Genomic DNA, 21,572 nt, shown 5'->3' on the forward strand with positions numbered 1-21,572 from the left:
CAGGCGTTCCTTAGTTCCAGATGGCATTTGAGAATTATGTAGGTTGTCTAATCATCAATAAGTGGCTTATATGGAGAAGTAATTAATACCATGATTATTTTCCTTAAGAGTCAGCAGGTGTGTCATATGCATAATTTTTAGTGCGGAAAAAATCAAAATGGCTTCTGCTCTGCTCTATGTTTTACAGAAAGGAAGATGCTGAAAAAGGATTCTTTTTGATTATGTTGGGATATGTGCTGTGGGTGTACTCAGAATGTAATTAAAAAGGGAAAGGATTTTACCTGAAGGTTTAAAAACCCTGAAGAATTTTCTGGAACATTAATGCTCTTTGTAGCTGATTTTTGAGTTGTATTTCAAAGAAAAGCAATCATCCAGTTAATTGAAAACATTGACCAAATATCAGAGACAAAAAATAAAAGTATCCAAGTAAGAGGAAAATTAGAAGGATTAAGAAAAGTAAAATTTTAATTTTACATGGAAAACTAGAAATTATTTGTTACTACTTTTGACTTGTCTGTTCAAAGCATATTAGCACCAACTCTCATACCAGTGGAGCAGAGTACCTACCAAGGGAAGGACAGCGAGACATATTCATTCCATCTATTTAATAATTTCTTGTTGTCCTGACAATTTCCTAATGTACGTTTATTGTTATACTATTATTTTATTTACTGTAGCGACCAGCACAGGTGATATTCAGTTAATGTTTGTGCAATATTCAGGTAGCTTTTATTATACATGCAACGCTGTCTTTTAAGGTCATGTATTAGTTTTCCTTTTTTAGTAAAAATACACAATAAATGTATAGATAACTTCAAATCTGTGTATAGTCGACTAGACTTTAATCTACCTTCTTGCCGTCCAGAATAGAAGGAAAATGTCCTAATTCCATCATCCAGAAATACACTGAAGTTCTACAAGAGTGTCTACGTTAGTACCTATGAATATAAAAATGTGTCATATGCCTTTGTACAGATCCACCTTTTAAAGTGGTTACTTTGCTCTTCTTTCTACTTAGTCATCTGCCACCTGATGAAAGCATAGACAGTTTATAAGAGCTATAACTAAAACCATCCTAAAACATCTGTTATAAAATGATGTTTCTCAGCTTTTTGAAATGTGTAGTTTCTGCGTTAATTAAATTGATCTGAGGTGCGGAAGGGCAGTGCACAGTCCTGGGAGGTGACAGGTTTAAGGACTGACCTCTTTGCAACACGTCAATCGCAGTTAGGGCTCTATCCTAGCTAAAGAGGGTCAAGTTGGGAGGCTTTCCAGGAGATTGTTATCTAGCTTTGGAATATCCTGGGTAGAGAGCTTTGTCAATATATGGGTGGAAACGGTACTTCAGACATTTGTTTTCAGTCTCTAAACCATGGGCTTTTTTTTATTCCTTCAAACCAATACACTTACAATTCTTGGCAACAACTGCAGGCTCACTTTATACTCTGATAAGGAGGTGGTTGGTCTAAGGGTTGAAAATCCGTACTCCTAGTACTCCTGGTGATCTTCATCCTTCATGACTGCGTACCAAAAAGTAGGCGCCAAACATCTTTGAAGGCGGTTTATTTCCTTTTAATTTTGTTCAACTTCAAATACACGTTTCAGTGTTACAACATGTGGTTGCACTGTAAAAGATGAAGAGGACAATTCTACTGTCTGCTTTTCTATACTCACCACTGTGTTTAACCTTCAAGTACGAAGAGACAAAAATAGTCACAACTGAGTTTATAAGACTCTTTCATTAAAATAGAATTTCCTGTGAAATACATGCAGCAAGTGCAGCTGTGTGGTGAAGGTCATTTCCGCATTCATTTGGAAAATGTAAAAGGTGAAATCCTGGACTGAGCAGAGCTTCTGAGCTGTGGTCTCTTGTGGTTTCCATGTGAAGGCCTCAGCTTTTTCTTATTCTTTTATCCCAGATACATTATTTCTTTTACTGTGTTTTGCTGATATTTTATTGCTTTAGGGAAATAGCTTTGTGTCTACATTTTAGGTAAACCATTGTGCGATAACTATATAAAACCATAAAATATTAATAAATATAATTAAAAAGAGGGAGAAGTGTTAGGTATAAATATCACGAGTTTATTGCACTCTGGTTACAGCTTCACAGAAATGTAATTCCACTGGCTTCTGTAGCATTGCTCTCGAATTAGGCCAACAGAAAGTGAGCCCAGGATATTTATTTCTATGTAAACTTTGCCCAGTTAATTTGTCAAAGCTGTGCACTGTAAAACTATTACAAGGTATTAATATACATTGGTTTGATGTCAAAAAACCATTTTATGCCTAAATGTTGATTTTTATCAATCTCTTGTTTCCTATCATCATCTCTTCACATGGGTAAACTGTGCACTTTCCAAGTTGAATGACTTAGCACTTCTGTAGTGCTTTACAGTTCTGAAATGCTGTGTGAATATTAATTACGGCACAGAGCAGCCCAGTGAGGAAGGTAGATAAGTAAGTATTATTATCCCTATTTTACAGATGGGGAAGCTGGGGCACAGAGATTAAGTGGCTTTCCCAAGGCCACACAGCAAGTCAGTGGCAGAGCCAGGATTAGCGCTCGGGGACTTCCTGGATCCCTCTCCCATGCTTTAAGCAGTAGACCACAGTGTTCGCTGGACTCAGCAAGCAACTCATTGCAATAATGGACAGTTCCAAGGACTCATACCTGGTCAGTGTGTCCACACATTTGTTTGCAAACTGCTGCAGTATGTCAGTATGGTTGGAATAGCTCAGTCCTAGCAGATTTGTGTGCTATGTAAAATTTCTGACCTTCATCACCTTCAAATGGTGTGAAAGGAAGAAGTGGTAGCATTCCGACATAAACATGGCATGGCTGTGAAAAACACTTTGTTTTCTTGCCTTATTCTGATCCTGCTGAAACAGATGGGAAAAACTGCAGTGGATTCATGGCTTTGAGGTTGTTAGTGTGGAGGTTGGTGGCTGCTTGGTATGTAAGTCACCCAGAGTATGAATTCTATCTTCCATGACTGTCTTATGGTTAGTCTTACCTATACTTTCCGTTTCAAACTCTCATTTATTGCAACACTTAAAAATGATAATTTCACAGGTTTCCTGAAATGCTAATAAAAAGCAGAGCATTACCAACTGAAATGAAGTTTCTAGTCATCATGGGAATGTGGAGCGGATCTGCCACTATTTTTACTTGTATTGCAATAGAGCTTACCTCCAAGAGAGATGAAGACCTAATTGCACTAAACTACTAGTGAGCCCTTCCCTCCCTTCTCCCCTCCTCCAAGGAGGCAGTAGAGAAATCACAGAAATTGCCTCTAGACTAAATGCAGTGTGACTCTTGTACTAGTAAATGCAAGGTGGCTTTCATACCGCTCCCTGGGAAGTGAGAGTGTACAGTGCAAGGCCTGTTTAATTGGACCTTGCTCAGAGTTTGACAAGTGAATTGGCAACAACACAATACTCCCGATTAAGCTGTTTTCCCCTGTAATATTAATGGAATAAACCCACTTCTGAGAATGAGGCAAGGCTTGAGACTTGCTGTGACAATACAGGAAGAGAAGGCAGGGAAGAAAAAGATTGCCAGAAGCAGAAAATTGAACACATGGGGAAAGGAGAAGTCAAAGTGTGCGCGAGCATATTTTGATAAATATTAATGAATTGATTTGTATTTAGTTTTCTTAGATGATCTATAAAGGCTTTAAACTGTCCAGCAATTTAATATTTTCCCCGTTGTAGAATTTCCCTTCACATTGCTTCCATAAGGCCTTTTCAGGATCAGTAAAATATTGATGGCTATGTCTTATACTGTCGTAGCACTGCTTCTGAGGTGGCTGTAATACTTGGCCTTTGGCATCCTGCCTAACCACTCACCCAGGGCCGTGGCATCATGCCAGCATGACAGCACACCTGGTTATGTCTAACTGCTTAAACAGTGGATTAATTTTACCTAAGATGATCAAATGGTTTGTGCGAAATTATGCTGCACTGGTACATCTTAATATATTATTAACTAATTCTAAATTATTAAAAGAGAAAACAGTTTCAGTAGAAGACCTCATCTCGTCAGGTTTTAGTTGCATACTATTATCTGTGGGAAAGCTCTAATAAAGACAGTGTAACACACTCAGTCTCTCTTTCTTTAACAGCCCAGATGCTTGGTGCTGACACGTTCCTAGGATTTTTCTATATAAGATAGCTACAGCATGGCAGCTATTTTTAAAAAAGAGAGGAGCCTGAAACAAAACCTTATATCCAGAATGCACTACATCTAGCTCTAGATGTGAATATTTTTGCCTGGGGCACCATTTCTTTAAGGAGAGGTGCTCATGTAGTTTAATTTCTTGTTACATTCTATTGTATTCTATATGTAACGCTGGTATTCAAATACCCTTGCTTCAGACTTCCATTAAGATATCACTTTTATGTGTTGAAATCAAGCAGTTCTAATATAATTTATGAAAACCCTTCCACTAATGACAAGTAAATATATATTCATGATGTATTAATTGATGATTTTGTATAATTTCTCCTTTTTTCTTCATTATGATTTACCAGAAACCACTCTAAATCATGTTGTGAAATACAGGCTGTATTTAGCAATTGTTTTTCTTACAATTGGTGATGTCAAACTCACAGTGAAGCCAATATGGATTTTAGCACGGCATCCAGTCCCCTGTTGCTGAATTCACGAAAGATTTCTCTACTTAGGGAAATGTGATTTTATTTCATGTCAGAAGTGACCAAAATGACTAATTTCTGTAGCTTTTTAAGGCTGAACACAGTGTGCTAATTCATCACATATGTTTACAATGCAGTAGAGAATACAGTTAAAATGCCTGTTAAAACGTGAAATATATGTTCCTGAGGAACAGCAGCTTTTCTGTTTTGTGCTATGAGTGTGTGCTGTCTGCCTATGTTGTAATTACAGCTTGGTGCTTGAAAAGTAAAAGCTTGGCAATTTACCAGCAAGCGAAGCCAGTTGTTTTCATGGTATTGAAGTTTTCTTTCTTATCATATTGTCACTGAGTATCAGTATCTAGCTTTGCCAAAGTATAAGGAGTATTGGTGCTAATAACGTGGGAATCCTGCATGTAGCTCAGGATCCTGATCTAAAGACAAAAATACATGTGCAGTCCCTTTCTTCAGGAGTACAAGAATAAAGCTGCTTCAACCAGACATTTCTTTTCTCATTTCTTTCATTGTCCTATTGACTCATGTTTTCTTGGTTCCCAGTAACCAGTGTTTACTTATCATCTTGCAGGTTTTAACAGAACTACTTCATGTCAAAGTTAGCTATAATCATACCTTAATAAAAACTGATGCATAGGGATTAGATTTTAGTAAGGGAAATTAAATTCTTAAAAACTTTTTTTTGTTCCTGAGTAGGAAGAGGAAATAGAGAAATATTTAAAAGCATCTTTGTTTCATAGTGCTATACAATCTTGCCAATAGTTTCCAAACGAGAAGCAGCTTACCAGTCCTTTTTTCTGTTTTGCAGAGAAATGATGAAGAGGCAGTTGTGGATAGAGGTGGAACTCGTTCCATTCTCAAAACACATTTTGAAAAGGAAGATCTAGAAGGTGAGAGATTGTTTTTCTGTGCATTACATTGTCTCTTTCTTCTGAAAGTACTGAAATGCAATTCCAATGTGTAGACTTCCTGATTTGAGCAGGGATGTAGAAGTGAACAAGAGAGTAAAATATCATAATTTTTTTTTAAAAAGAGAAATACTTCTCATTTCTCACAGTGGTGGTTAGATACAGGTGACGGTGGAAGGAGTTTGCTAGTTTTCAGTGATCTATAATCAAGTCCTGTAAACATGCAGGTATGATTTTAGATAAGTCTACCTTTAAGTTTCCCAATATGTAAATGCAAGCAGGAGTACATTTACATTTATTACTTAAAATGGCTTCTGTATTTACAATCCTCATGTAGTTGCCTAGCCACATCTTCAGCTGAACAAGAACGTTCTAGAGTGTCACAGATTGGACAGATACTTGATAATATACGCTGCAGAAACCACCTAACATCACCATGCAGAAGGAAGTGACAAGTTGTGAGAACTCTCTTATCATATTGGCCTAATAATTCAGACTCTCAGTCTCTGAGAGTCGCATTTCAGTTTGTTTAGTGGATGCCAAACTTATTCTGGTTGCTACTGTACTTACACTCTTGTGTTGAGGTGTGTCACCTCCCAAGTCATAATTATTGGGTGAAACTGAATTTCTGTTGCACACATGATATCCCATCCCTGAGACTAGAACTTGCCAATTTTAATAGTTAGCTTCTTGTGGTGGGACATGGAAGGTTCTTGCCTTTGTCACACAGAGCCGCAGGAACTTGCCAAAAGGAAGTACAAAGATCTGGGGGGTATTTCAGCATCCTACACTGAAAAGTTACCTGCCTGAGGTCTAAAGAGAGGTATCTTCATCTGTGTATGAGCCTGAGCTTTCTAAATGCCTACCTTTCATCATAATTTTTTTTCTTGCATTTCTCTCTGGCTGTATGAATTCTGTGTTCTCTGCTGTGTGATGGCCGTATCGATGATTTCGTGTGAACGTCAACATGATACACAGTAACTCCCTGTTGCTTCCCTTAGCAGTGCCTCAAAAAGTATACATGGCTGCATTTTGAAAGGGGCCTGGCTGTCTTAGTCTGTATGAGGTAGTCTTTCACAGAAGGATGTAAAATGTCACACAGTGTAGCATGTCTGAGGTAGGTAGCTCTCTGCTCAGTCTGGGTCAAGTCTGAGCGTGTGCGAGGGTAGATATCAGGTAAGATGTTTCCAGGGTAGCATTTAGGGTTTTGGTATCTCCAGGGGTAAGTGGCTGCCAGTGGGTCAGGCTGGCAATGACAGTGTTGGATTTAGGCAAACAACCCCCTTTTTTGAATCTTGCATGTAGTCTTCAGTCCCTTGATCACATTCTTGGACAAAGCTGAACTATTTTATCTGGTGTCCCTATAGAAACACGTAATAGAAAAATGGGGGCTCCCTGCCTTTCCTGCTTCATGATACTGACTCACAAGAGTGTTTTGTGGCGTGAGCCTAGCCCCAAAAAATGTCCTTTTGCCAAGTCATTTTACTGGTGATGGTAAGGTGGCATTTTAAAAATGAACAGCTTTCTGCGGAATAACATCTTTAAGCTCAGTCACGTGAGTAGGCTCAAGTGTGAAGGCAGTCATAATTACTATGATGTTCCACATGTGACTACATGGAACCTAAAGCCTCATCTCAAAGTTTGAACAAGTATGTAATTTTAAAGCTGTATTTAATTACTATTTTTACTCACCTTCCTATATGTGTAGAGTTGCTCCTGTGAAATGTCAGTGAAAATATTCTTTCAAAAAACTGCTCCTAGGACGTTATCAATAGAAGTCAGAACATGATAGTGACACCCCCCCCAATCTTTCCACGAATTTAAAATGTTTAGAATACTGAAAAATTCTGTAGTTAGCCAATGAGTCTGCTTTTCTTTAAAATCACACTGTTTCATAATGTTCTAACAAATTATTCAATTTAGAATCCTTCATAATGCAGTTAGCTTTCTCAGTTAAATTTCATGTCCACTCTAAAATCAGATTAGTGTGTCTTTAAATAGGTAATCACTGCATCCAGAAATACCAAGTGACATAAAATGATGTGAAGAGATTGTAAATTTTAATATCCAGTTGCTGTTAATAGCGTCTCCATTTGTTTCACAGCATATCTAGGCACTTCTCTGTCTGGAAACAGTGGATGTGACTCACAAATGTCACTGTCTTATCCAGTGTACATTGTGTTGGGTTTTGCTGAAAATGTACTTTTTCCTAATGACATAACAACTATAAAATATGAAATTATATAATCAGGTGCTAATTGCATACCTTAGTAAAAATCATATAATTAATTAATTGGTATTAAGTAATCAGCTCTTTGACAGACATTTAATTGGGTTTATGTTTTAAAAATGTAAATAGCTAGTTGCTGAATATTCTAGCAAAGACTAGTTTTGACAGAGTTTAAGTTTCAGTAGCACCGTATCAGCAACATTTCAAAAACTGCTCATATGAAGAACTAAAGGTTGTTTAAATCTGAAAATCAGTATTCAGTTTCTTCTGATTAAATCTTAAAGTTGTAAGTACTTTGCTATTTTTTAATTTTAGATTGCCAGCATTCAAATGTCAGAAATACTGGTTTAAATGTGTACTAAAATTTCCACCCAAAATTTCTTGGCTCAGCAGATACTTGTATTTGCATATTCTGGGGCGGCCATTGTGCAAATATATTGCAAGTCCATATCTTGCTGAAAGCATGAAAATACAACGGTTAATGCTGCTTGGAAGAACATCCACAAAACCAGAGTTTTGCTTCAGTCTCTCTAGATCAGTGTTTTCTTTCCCTGAGCAGTGTAGTAAAACTTTGGGAGGTAGGACAGGAACTGCAGTACTTACGGGAACAGAAGAGATGTGGTGCTCGTCTTTGTGCCAGTAATGATACTTGCAATGTGTACTTCCAGTTGTATCTTTTTGCTTAAGCTTTGTAGTGCTTCAGAGGTGGATTTTTTGCAGAGCTTTGACATGCAGATTTTCAGCATGAATGATTTTTCCACTAATTCATTTTTCGTGAGTTGTAAGGTCAAAATCAGTCACTAATACCAAACAGGTCGTTTGTCTGACTGTTGCATTAATGAAGGGACAGAGAAAGCATTTCTAAAGGCAAAACAAGTAGCTTGTCTCCCCTGGTTATAATCACATACTTGCATGTTATCTTTCAATGTGTATACAGACGAAATTTGTACTGAATTATGCTTTTCATTTTATCGGTGGTGGAATTCCTAAATGAGAATTGGGCACTGATTCTGGACACCAAAGTACTTAACTGCAAAAGGACAGGCTGTACATGTACCTGTACTGGGAGCAGGTAGGCGAGTTTTCATAAACAGATGTGCACATCAACAAACAGTTGCACTCAGACAGCATACTTGTTGTCTCTGTCTGCCATTGCTTCAATGTATGTTCAGTAGTACCAGTTTTCAGACAATACGGATATACCTACTTTTTCTCTCATAGATTAAAAATATTTGTATTCATCTGTATGTGCCTGGAGGTATCAGATTCTCTCAGATCACATGCCGAGACCTTTGGACTATATAGATATGCAAAAGGATTGGCACTAAGTGCACTGTGACTAAGGTCTTTTGCTCATGCCCACTGTATCAGCTGAGAGTGAAAGTGACAGTTCTATGGCTGTCCTTGCTAGAGGTGGTCAGCTGCAGATCCTGGATTTTTGTGGCAGGATTTCAGAGCTGCCGTGGGTATTACTCTGGCCTGGTTTGAGAAGCAGCTTCAACAGGGAGAGGGCAGGAGATAGGATTGTTAGGCGGAGGTCCGGGCATGAATCGGGTGAATTCTGGCTCTGTTGGAGGAAATTGCAACATGATCCTTGATTCGGAGAAGTCAAGATTTTGCTTAGGCTTTTTAATGTTTCATATATTTTTATCTGCCTAAGTGGCATGGGAAAAATTTGTCTCATGGGAAATCAAGTTTGCTATCTTTCATGTCTCTCAGGACACATTAAACACTCTATCCAGTATATAAATCACTGTATTTCAGAATATGCATTCTGACACTTTTGACAGAATTTAGATTATGTGGACTGATTACTGAAAGTCACAAAAGACTTCAAGCTAAATTAGGAAATAGACATCGCTAGTGCAACACCATATATGATGAGAAGCTGAGGTTTTAAACTTAATAAACTAAAACTTAATTTGAAATGTTAGTGTGCTTGTAGAGATGTTTTGTATTTAACAACCTGGGTGAAGGTTACTTTTGATGATAGATGTCCTGCTGACCAAAAAAAGAGAAATAGCAGGGTATTTAATTATTCTTTTAAAAAATTGTTATTTTAGTTATTTCTTTTTAGATTTGTTCTAGCTTGTGACAGTAATGTAAAAATTATTTTAATGAAATTTTGTTTATATACTGTTAAGATTAATATATGAAAAGCTCATTGTGATTGAACTCTAATCTCTGTATATAATTTCGTAAAAGTCTGAGTGGCTCCAGATATTGAAGTAGGCTTTTGTTCTGAGAGACTGGGCATTTTTAAATAGAAATAATATAATAGTGGACCTGTCTGCCACTGACATTATTTACCTGAAAATTAATAGGACCTAGCAGCTCACAGGACTGAAAAAACATAAATCTTATTAACCTGCTGGCCTTGATTCAGCCTTGCCCCCACGTAGAAGCAAGTCAGCTACTAATTCTGCTTGGCCAGACAGGAACATCAACCAAGGTCTCCCCTCCCTTTGGCTGCCAGGATGGTACAGCCTGTTGTAAATAATTTGTTACCCCATCAGTACAGATCCCCTGCTCCGAGCTTCCTTGCCTCTGCTTCCCTTGGGTGCCCCGTTCATGTTGATGTTCACTCTGACCTACATCATGCTCCTTGAGGCAATGTTCGTTAGACATAGAGGGGTAGAATATAAGTTGTGGAAGTAAAGGCTGGAGAGAGATTTGGGTTAGTCTATGCCTGTAACATCGGATGTGGTTGTATAGCAGTAGGTCTCTTAAAAATAACCATTTTGGCTTTACAAGCACAGAATTCTTTCATTTTGTTGCCTACCAAGTATTACATGCTCTGGCTTGTTCCATTTGTCATTTCTTAAGGCACATTTTTCTGTAGTGCCTCTCATTTAGTTTTGTCTCCTTTTCCCTATGTCCCTCAATATTCCTTGTGACCTTACTTTTCTCCTGAGCTGTGCTTACACTCTTGCCTTGGCAACTGCCTGGTTTGGTCCCTTCGCGTGGGTCTCTCGCCCCTTCCCAGGTGTTTCCATGTTTGTGGGAAATGGTTCACACTGAAGATTCATGAATAACTCTGCATGACCCTTTCACAAAATCTCTTTGAAAGTTCACATGAAGAGTAATGAAATAATGAAAGCAAACAGGTTATCACATAGTGCTGGCTGAACGCTGCAGTCTTTTATTGATCATAAGCTTTGGGTTTTGAAGTTTGGCTTTGCTCTGAGCTTCACTAACAAGAAACCTTTTCAATATTTGTGGGAACTAATATTTCCAAATATTTCACTGTGTGAAATTCTAATAAATGAAATAGGCATAAATGAACTGCATTATTGGTGAAAGCTGGAAAATTGCAGCACCAGAAGACAGAAATGTTCAATTTTTAACATACAGTTGTGCTAGTACTGAGTTTGCATGTTCTTTTTTTGCTTGTTGCTAATCTAGAAATATAGGTCAAATTCTTCCAGCAGTGGAAAGTGAGAGAGAGAGAGAGAGAGAGAGAGAGAGAGAGAGAGAGTGTGTGTGTGTGTGTGTGTGCGCGCGCGCGCGTGTGTGTGAGAGATAACTTGGGAGGGCAGTGATTGATCTGTGCTCCTTGAAAGGTCCTTAACTTCACTGACTTCAGTGAGATGCTCATATTCAAAATGTCCTTATTCATAAGGACTTGAATCCATATTCAATATGTCCTCAATGCTCTCTTGGACCAGGGATATTATTTTTTTCTCTGTATAATTTCTGTTGTACTTTGACCTAGAACAGAAGTTATGTGTATGATCTAAAAGATTTGTGAGGGCTTTCTTGTCAGTTCCTCCAAATTATAGTGTGGCAAAAAGGTGAAAAATGTCCCTTGAGCAAACCATAGCCACAAACAGCAATGTAAACTGTTGGTTTATGAAGCATTGAGTTTGTCCTTTCTGCTTTCTCTTTAGCTCTGCCTCCCTGCTGCACCACAATAATGGCTCATGAGTCATGTATTCTCTACTCCTACACAATTCACCATAATCACTTTTTTTCCTATAAGGAAAAAGGCAATTTTTTTAACTCCTCAGGGACTGCTGGTTTTCTGGCTCTACCTCACTGTTCATTTTTGAGAGGGTGGAAAATTGCATTTGATTAAGCTCTAGCTGGCAATACATAAAAGACGCTTCAAGGCACAGAGTGTTTTCCAGAGGAGGGAGAAGCTCCTCCAGTCCTGCTGAGGTCAGCAGTCATTTGAGACTTGGCTCAAACCACTGGCAAAATATTCTCTCTCAAGGCACCCTGACTTTGCAGTGTGTTTCCTTAGTAGGTCACAGAAGCCTGCCTTTGCTCTTTCTGGAGACGTTTCAAGACCCATCTGTTCCCTTATCTGCCCCTGTCTGTCATGCCAGTGAGCAGGCATCAGAAAGCCTTGGTCTCAGCAGGTGCCTAAGGCAGATTGAGATCGTTCTGGGTGGAAGGCAGCACAGGCAGATGTACCACGAGTACCTGACGCTCGTGGATGTTCAAATCCAGGACAGTCACTTTCTATGCAATAGACGCCAACTTGGCTGGTTCACTAAGGAGCTCTTAAAGTACCCACTTGAGCCTCACGTGCCTGGTGTAACATGGAGGCCTGAGCCTCTGCTGATGGGGAAGTGGGGAGCGGAACTTGCTTCGTCTGTGTGTTCTTCCTACCAAATGGGTGTGCATTTTCTGTGTTGAAATCGTGTTTGGAAGAAGAATGAGAGGCGCTGGAGCAAAAATGTCTGTACTCTTAGTGTTCCACTAAAAAAGACATTAATTTCTCTAAATGAAGGGAAAGATTTACAATGCCTTTCTCTCCATCTCCATTTCCCCTTGCAATGTCACATCCATTCAGGTGATTGTAATGGGATTTCCAGAAGTTCCTAAGTTCAGTCATCAAGCACCATAAATTATAATGGCATATACGTTTTCAAAGCTTTAGAAATTCCACTACATTTCATTTCCTTTTTATTTATTTAATGAATCAGACGGGTAGCTAGGACAAGCTTATGTTTTAAAGACCCAGAATGCCAGGTTCTGAAAACCATTTTTAGACGTTAGATCTGTCGATTTGCAAGGGCCATGCAGAAAATACTTGCTTTTCTGAGGTTGCGTTTTTAAATGGTTAATTTGCCATTGGGATCTTAAAATTTAGTTGTAAGGAAGATTTCTTCTCTGGAATGCAGTAACCCCAAACAACATTTCTGCTTAGATTTTATTCTGAGAAAGGTCTCTGCAAGATATATTCATATCTGTCTTTTCTAGGGCAAAGAATTTGTACCTCCACAAAGTAGAGATATTTACAAAACAACACACTTTTTCTTCAAAAGTTCAGGGGAAATCCTGATTTTTACATATGCTTATATATACACTGCCATCTGTCTGAAAATTAAATACAATTAACAGGATCCCTTTTAGATCTTTTATAATACAATTTGGATTTATTAATGTAATCCTGTAAAAATTAAAAAGAACACTTTATAACAAGGGTTATTATTTCTTTAATCCCTAAAATATTTTTACTTAAGGAGTGTTTTAATGCTTCAAAGGTAAACCACAAGGGGCCAAAGCCTCTTATGCCGTAAATGCATAGATCTGAACTATCTTTATGTTCTGGGTTTTGTTCCCCAGCTAGGTGCAATTTGATTAAGAATAGTCCTTTTTAAAAAACAATTTATTTATACAATTTAACAGTAGCGTTGTATAAAGGTGACATTGCAGAGCAGATCAATTCAGTGTATTGCATTTCTTTAATAAGGTTTCAGATTGTAAACGATCTTTGTATAGTAATGTATTTTCTCAGAGGTTCAGTTTTTAAAAACAGTTTGATCCTAAATCCTAATACTGATGATAATTATGTATGTGCTTATGCTTAGCTTTCCTAGAGGCACATCTGGAAGAAATAAACATTTTATTTCAGAGTGTATTTTTGCAGGGACAAAATCAATCTTTTCATGATAAAAATCTATTGATGTTAATGCAAGGTTAGTTGAAGAAGCTCAGGAAGACCAGATGAATACTATGGCTCACTGATATCTAAATTAATTATGATTTTTAAAATTATATCATAAACATAAAATAAACCATGGAGAGGAGTAAACCTTGCTCAGCATAGAAATTCTTTCATTTATTTTGACGTAAGGATGAGTAGGAGAAATCCTTTTTGATCTATTAGATGGACATTTTTGTCTGAGAAAGGACTATAGGCCAAACTCCTAAGTCTGTCCAGACCCACAAATCTGCATGTGTGTACCTGAGTGCATTTTTATCTGTATATGTATCACGGACCTGATTACGTGTGGCTGTCTCTGCATGCATGCACAAAATATCTTACAGCGTATCCACCGTAGTTCTTGGCTGAGAGGTACACAATAAAGAAATGTTTTAAGTATAATTTTTCCCGCTACAGGACAGTTCCTCAGAAAAGGGGAGAAGCAAACCAAACTAACTGACTAAATATAGTGATAATAAAATAAACTGTAATTGACTACTTAAGCTGATAACATTTTTTGCAAGAAAACACAACTATTGGAAAAATACAAAACAGTTTTTTTCAACTGCAACCATGGAACACAAAGTAAAGCATTAATCCATTTGTAGATTTTTAACTAATAACTTTAGACCTTTCTCAAGTGATAGGACTCTACAGCACATGGCACACAGTGCAGGTGGTAAAACTGTCCAAAAGTGGTGCCCAGCATGGTATTTTTGAAGACTTGGCTTTAGGGAGTTATACATCCATTGTTTGTTATGCTCACCTCTTAAAACCACGTGTAAATTCTGTGTGATAATGGTTGTTAGGTTGTACCCGACGTTGACAGTATGTACCCTGATGTAACTTACAGTTGTTACTATTTCCCATACTTGTGCCTTTGTAGCCTTGCCAAAAGAATGAGTAGTTATGATCTGAGTGAGGTGCTGTGCAAACATACAGCAGAGCAGAATTATTTTACAGTATTTAAGCAATATTCAGGTATCTTTAGTCGGCATCCCAATGAACTAAATAATAAAACACACAAAAAAGCTCTTAAAGATAAATGAAAGAAATGCCCATATAACATTAGTTATAAACTATTTATCTGAATCCTATTGGATATCCTGCAATTGACTTCAGCCAAATTGAAATTATGCATGTTCTTTCTTTGGAAAATTTAATCAGTTTAACTGAGGTCTTATAGTAAATAGAGGTGTTGAAGGTATAAAAATGTCTGTAATTTTTTGCATTTTTGGAAAGGAAATGTGCTTCCGTTGGAGTCACTTGGAATTTTACCAGTGGTGTCAGTGATGTTCAGGAACTATCTGCAACCTGTATTTGTGTTACGCTGGGTCAGAAGTCTTCTAACAACTGCTTTTGTGTACAACATTAAAATGACAGAGTCTAGCTGATTCTTGGGACTTCCTTATGGCAATGGGAGTAAAAGCAGATCCTGTTTAGAGCCTTTTGAAATGTGGAATTTTTTGAAAAGTATTGTTTTGGAAAAATACTTGTTTTGGAATTGTGTCTTAAAGCTTCATTTGGTATTTGAGGTAGAAGTTTTATATTAACCAGAGTTCTTGTTTATTCTCATCTTCAAATTATTCTCACATTTAAATAATGTAAGTCTTTAAGGGCGGGGAATCTGTTGAGGAACTTCATTGGAACAAGTGTGGATGCTCCTGTCCAGAGTGAGACAGCAAGGAATTGTCTGTCAGAGCAAGTGTGGTGTTCCTGCCGTGCTCTGTCCTGGAGAATGCAGGGGAGCCTCATGATTGACATTCTGGGCTTGGGAGCTCTCTGGAAACTCTTCTTTAGTAATGTCTCAGTCAGCTTGTACAGGAAAAGGTACCTTACATTCTGGGCACTAGTTTATAATCTTTGTAATCAAAAGGTTACTTGAAAGTAAGGTCATGTTACTCATCGGATTTCTTTTCTCTACCCCCTCCCCCGGTCATTCACTGTCATTTTGCCAGCAATTTAGAAGTCATTAATTTTTCTTTTGTTCCCAGCTGGTCTCTTTTTGCTCCACAGTTGTGCTTTTTTAATAAACCAGAACTTCTTAACTCTTTATTCAGATCTTCTGCTTTTTGCTCTATCATTTTCTGTAGAAAACTATTCCTTTTCCCCCTGTCAATTTCTTTATTTTCCTCTTATTTGCCTGAACCTTGTTACAAGGACGTAAATTCCTCATTGTGTTTATTGAAATGGTGCCTTGGTAGAACTCTGTTGGCCTCAGTAGGTTCACACAGAAGGAATAAAATCCATTTTGCTTTTTCCTGGTTATCCATTTGAGTTTCCAGGTTCCTGTTTTCTTTTCAGTGTGAACTGATTCTATCTGTATAGGGAGAATTGTTGTATTCAGACACACATGCATGTTGTGCTGTTTTAGGGCCTTTTTCCTAATTTATTGAACAAAGAACAGTCTAGACTCCAGTCCCGGATTCAGCCATGGAAATTAATTGAAGTGTGAACCTGAATCTGCATTTCCTGATGCAGGAACAACCTGAGCATTGAAGTGGCACAGAACTTGGATAAGCGTGCCCACTTCTATCACAAAGCTGCAGGAATGTATTAAACTACTAAATTAGAAAAGCAATTTATTTGCACCTCTGGAAAGAATTAAAGTCTTAGGAAGGGTAACTCCATTCAATTCAAAACGTTGTTTTGGTTTTTTTTCTACCAAGGAAGGGGACAAGGAAGTGTTGAGTACAGTTACTGCTGTCTCTCAGTATCTTTTTAATTAGTTCTTTCTATGGATTATATTTTTCCTTGTTTCATGCACCACTGATTGCAGTACATTTGTAATACACCAAAGACAGCAGTTCTCTTTAAATAATTTCTTGGGTTAAATGTAATAATCAAGAAGAAAGAGGTATCTAAAAACTAAATTAAAAAAAAAAAAAAAAAGGAAAATTTCAACTTGTGGCCTTTGCTTCAGGAAAATCTCCTGAACTCTGCAAGAATAATCTCCCTAAAACTGATGCCTCTGCTTTCTCATCTCCTCTGTGTGAATCAAGGTTGAGGAAGTAACTGTGTGTGGTGTTCAGAGCCTTTTCTCCAGCTTTTTTAGCTCTGCCTCTGCAGAGAATTCCTGTCAGCCTTGAATTTCTTTGATCTATTGTGACAAATGCTGCCTTGCTGTGTTTTCTGCCCCCGCTGGAGTTTCCATGGGATTAGATATCACGTGCTACGTAGTTTAATGTTCTTGACCTTTTTTAGATGATTGACGCTGCTGAATGATTACAGCAAAGCAGCAATTACCCACTAGCTGCGTTATGCTCATTTCAAGGAGAAAATAAATGTTACTTGAGATGAGTAATCTGGACTGTTTTTCTGCTGAGTAAATGTAGGAGACCTGCCTGTAGTGAGTCATGATGCCTTTCCCATTTGTTCTGTTTTGTGGTACTTTCTGCACATCTCCCCTGTGCTTTCCCCCTTCTAAATGCTTTACTATGCTCTGATCCTGTTGGCCCACACAGCTAAGAGAGCTCAATCTTTTGGGCTTGATCAGCAACACACAATTCCTCAGGCTCAAAGATAGTGGCAGGCATGACAATGTGTACCTTCTTATGTATTTTAAAAAGTAAAATGGAAGGAAAACACCCTAAGCTACCAGCAATGTCTAGCTTCCATAGGTTGTTATTTGGTTTCTTATTCACATGCCACTCACACCCCCCCCCCCCCCCCCCCCCCCCCGCCTCCAGTGAATTTCCCACAAGAATTCTGTCAAGATTTCGCTCATAAATAGCAATGAGTTTTGTAAAGTTCCTGTACACAGAAAGCAAACAGCAACTTTACCAAATGTTCAATGCAAAGAGATTAATGTGTCTGTCCATGTTACTGGTTTGGAAAACATTTTACAGAACACCTGTGTGGCTTTAATGAAAGTTCACACAGAGAAATCCATATGTGAAGAAAAAAATAAATCTGGCACTGTATCATAAGGACTTCAATACTGGGATTTTGCCCTTCATCAAGGGGTTGTGTATCTGTGACGCTACATCGTCATTATTGTAATCAATAATGTTATGACTGTTAACATTAGAATAATCAATATTATACAATTAACACAATTATAATAATTGTTATACCATTAATGCTACTATGGGAATTAATATTGTTATGTTGCCAAAGCCTCTTTTCAAAAGGTAGCTTCTTTTTGCCTGTAGGTCATCGAACATTGTTCATTGGAGTTCATGTGCCACTGGGTGGAAGAAAAAGTCATCGACGCCATAGGCACCGTGGACATAAACACAGAAAGAGAGACAGAGAGCGAGATTCAGGATTAGAAGATGGGAGAGAATCTCCTCCCTTTGGTAAGATAAATTTTATTTTTGCATAGGTCTTCTAATAATAAACATCAGTGTGATTATGCATGCTCTGTCCTGGTACGGCTTGGACATGACTAGCAGCGGGGTTCTGGAGAACCCACTGGACCCTCTCCAGACTCTGCTGGAGAGCTAAGATTTGTTACTCTGATGAAGCGCAGCAGCCAGTGGCAGTCAATACATGAAAAATTTCAGTAATTTCTACTGCTGTAGGAGGCTCTCCATGAGTGTTCTCATAAAGGTAGACTGCTACCACCACTGAGAGGAGGTAAGTGCTTTATGGCACCAGCTGCCCTCAGTGAATGCTCTGGCGTATTTGCCCCTAAAACATAACATAGAGGAGTTGTGGTTCTTTACAACTAGTTTTGCAATAATGTTGATGTTACTGAAGCTGCAGTGGTTTATCCAATATGAACTGTGATCCAGATTGTTTGCCGTTTTCCTTACATGATACAGAAATGTGCCATATGAGGTGAGTCTGCTAACTGAGGACTTGACAGCAAACAGGAAAAAATAACCTAATGCCTAAAATTCTCAAAATTTTAAATTAAACATTACAGAGAACAGAAAAAAGGTAGACTTGAATAAATTAGTTAAGCTTTGTCTCAAAACATATGAGAACATTATTTGCTGTTCAAAAACAAAAACAGATGTTCTGAAATGTCCAAGGCTATAGTAAATGTCAAAAATATAATGGAAACATGTATAGAAAACAATTTGTCAGTGTGCAACAGAAGAATGTCTTTAAATCATTAGGGAATGTGCCAGTGTAATTTCAGGTTACAGAATAGTAATTATAACACTTTCTTTTAATCTGAAGTTTGTATTATGTATGTAGAAAGCTTTGGAACAAGTACATTATAAGTATTGATGATTAAGTATATTGTAAAGAGCTTGAAACACTCAAATTTTTCCCAATGAATTACACTGAGAATGAAACAAAGTCAAGACTTTTTCAAACTTTGTAGATGTGAGTTATGTTTTGAACAGTGAAGAAAAAATTGGCTGTGGCGGTTTTGTCTGGAATGTATTTCAAATGTATGAAAACCCAATACTATATTGAAACCAGTTTCTTGGAAAACAACAAAGTTCATAAATTATTAAAATAGTTTTCAAAAGAATATGCATATATACATGTAATGTCAGATTAAAAAGAAACAATTGAAAGTTACATTAGCCAAGAAGTGAGATATCTTAAACTATGAAGCAATGTCTTCTGTTGCGTCATCTGGTTTTATTGAAGTGCCAGTATGTGACACATTTTGGCTGAGAACTTAGCTCTGTTCTTTCAACTTCTGGATACCTAGGCTTGTGCCCTTCTGTGCCCTTCCTAATGTCAGAAGTAAAACAAACAAACAAACAAAAAACAAAAAACAAAAAACCAAAAAAACCCCCCAAAAAAAAACCAAAACAAAAACCCTGGCTAAATCTGTCCTTAACTGAATCTGTCCTTAATAATCTTTGACAGTTCTGCATACAGTAAAATGCTCATCAGCCTATGTTCAAGAGAGCTCCAAGAGTGGAATAGCAGTAATATGAAAAAGATAGTTTGAAGTCCATTTGTAAGTTGGTGTTCACAGCGCTTGCTTGTCCACAGGTGTACTTGTTTGAAATAAATACAGGACTGCACTTCTGTAAGTCACATTTTCACTTGTAAAGGTATTACAACTACCAATTAAAGGGTGTGTAGGTCATGTCACATAAATTGTTACTTTTACAAAGCCCAGGACAGACAAGATACAGGCCAGAAACATGCAAGTCTTCTCTGGATCCAGAATGCTGAAGATACTCTTCAAAATTCTTAGATGATAATGATTGAAAAGGAGCCAGAGACAGAACTACCAAACATTTAGAAAAATCTGGAAGTATCAATTTTTTTCCACCCCGAAATAATATCTCAGTAGTAAAACTTGAGGATTTTTCCCCTTGGCTATCTGACTCCTGGAAGTTTGGCCAGAGAACCAGACTTTGAATGAGCTTTGACATCTGTCCATCCAGGCAGAAATGTGGTATTTCATAGACAACAGTGAAAGGGATTTGCCTAATGAAGGCAAATCTGAAAATTATACAGTGATGGAGGAGTTAAGCACAGTAAGAGCAGGGAGACAAAATTATACAGGGATTAATTGTAGTCTATATTCACATCCTTGTTTTTAGTATGGATTTTCCTTACAGGAGTTTCAGGCAGGTGGTTGTGCTGCCTGGGGAGAAGCATTGCCTTTAGAGAGAATATAAGCATAGTTTTTCTATGCTTTGTTTACACAGAGGTAGCAACAGATACTTCCTGCACTAAATCTGAATCCACTAAACCTCAGTAATGCGTCTTAGCTCTCATTTGCCATGACTGCAAGGTTATAACAGTACCCTGAGACTGAAGGAAGTTGCAAGGAAGACAAATGCACTTCCTACTCGTGATGCATAAATTAATACGCAGGACTGTGCTACCTAAGAGAAAAGATCCAAAATAGTCCGTTAATTATGAATCATTCTCACTTAATTGAACACGCAGAAAAGCTTAGTTCCCTCTCATCATATACCCCTTTTAATGCATTTCTGCTGAATAGTAGGAGGCTGTATTCTTAGGAACTGGGGGGTAAGAGGGGAAAGAAAGAACATTTCAGTGAGCAGGTGCAAGAAGAAAGATAGAGAAAATAAGCACGGTGAGACCAGCTGATAGAAAGCAGCGCTTTGAAGTAAGTCAGAAAAATACATTAGGATTTTTATGATACAAGAGAATAAATTAGCAGTGTTTTGAAGCAGTGAAGTTTGAAACGAGGTATAATAAAAGCCAAAGATGCAACAACTCAATACTGGAGATGCTGGAACAAGTTAAAGGCCTGAAATATTCAGACATGAACTGCTCTAGACTGCTCAGTTAACCAAGCAGGGGATGAAGCATTATTTTTTGTCATAATTTATAACTGTATAATTTATAGTTTCATCTGTGAAGTACTATTAGGTGCAGATCTTGCTCTGCTATCACTGCTTCAGGGAGCTGCGCAGTGCACATAGTGCCGTGGGGCTATGCAGGCCCCACTCAGAGTGGACAGGGCCCACCTGGTTCCTATACAGGGGAAAACAATTTCTTAAGCAGTTTTCTTTGTATCAACATGGTTACAAATCATCTGTATTCAGTGTAATGCCCACGCCTGGAAGCTTCCTGGTAATGCCTTTGAGTCCTGGCTGGGAAATCTGTACCAGCTACTTTCTGAGGGAATGTTTCTGCAGAGATTTTTTGGAATATCCTGACGGAATCTCATAAGTGCTTTTTTTTTGTTTGTTTTTTGATCTCCTACTGTCACTTTTCAAAAATAACCCAAGTGTTCTCAGTGTGCAGATTCACAGCTTGTAGACAAATAATATGTAGAATATGTAGTTAGTGGAATAAAAAGGAGTAGTCCTGTCATTTGGAGGCACGGATCAGTTAAGTTTTATTTTTGTTTTCCCCACACCTGATTCTCACTGTCTCTGTTGCCTCTTGATGAGTTGAGGTTGTACAAGATTTTACCATA

At 37.8% G+C, this 21,572-nt stretch overlaps 1 protein-coding gene across 7 annotated transcripts in view; it reads left to right on the forward strand.

Moving 5' to 3' along the window:
- SLC4A10 (solute carrier family 4 member 10) overlaps positions 1-21,572 on the forward strand; it is a 168,492-nt gene that overhangs the window by 54,593 nt on the left and 92,327 nt on the right. For 5 of the 7 annotated variants that reach the window (XR_012660610.1, XM_075093306.1, XM_075093304.1 and 2 more), the window contains exons 2-3: positions 5,480-5,561; positions 17,902-18,048. Coding sequence is in view for 6 of the 7 variants with exons in the window: in XM_075093306.1 (XP_074949407.1) it covers positions 5,480-5,561; positions 17,902-18,048 (229 nt within the window). In the remaining variant the exon portion in view is untranslated. Of the gene's footprint in view, positions 1-2,487; positions 2,678-5,479; positions 5,562-17,901; positions 18,049-21,572 lie in introns of all 7 variants that reach the window. The other 2 variants (XM_075093307.1, XM_075093308.1) reach the window with 1 other exon arrangement.

The sequence above is a fragment of the Phalacrocorax aristotelis genome, chromosome 5, assembly GCF_949628215.1.
Source record: "Phalacrocorax aristotelis chromosome 5, bGulAri2.1, whole genome shotgun sequence".
Classification (NCBI taxonomy): domain Eukaryota; kingdom Metazoa; phylum Chordata; class Aves; order Suliformes; family Phalacrocoracidae; genus Phalacrocorax; species Phalacrocorax aristotelis.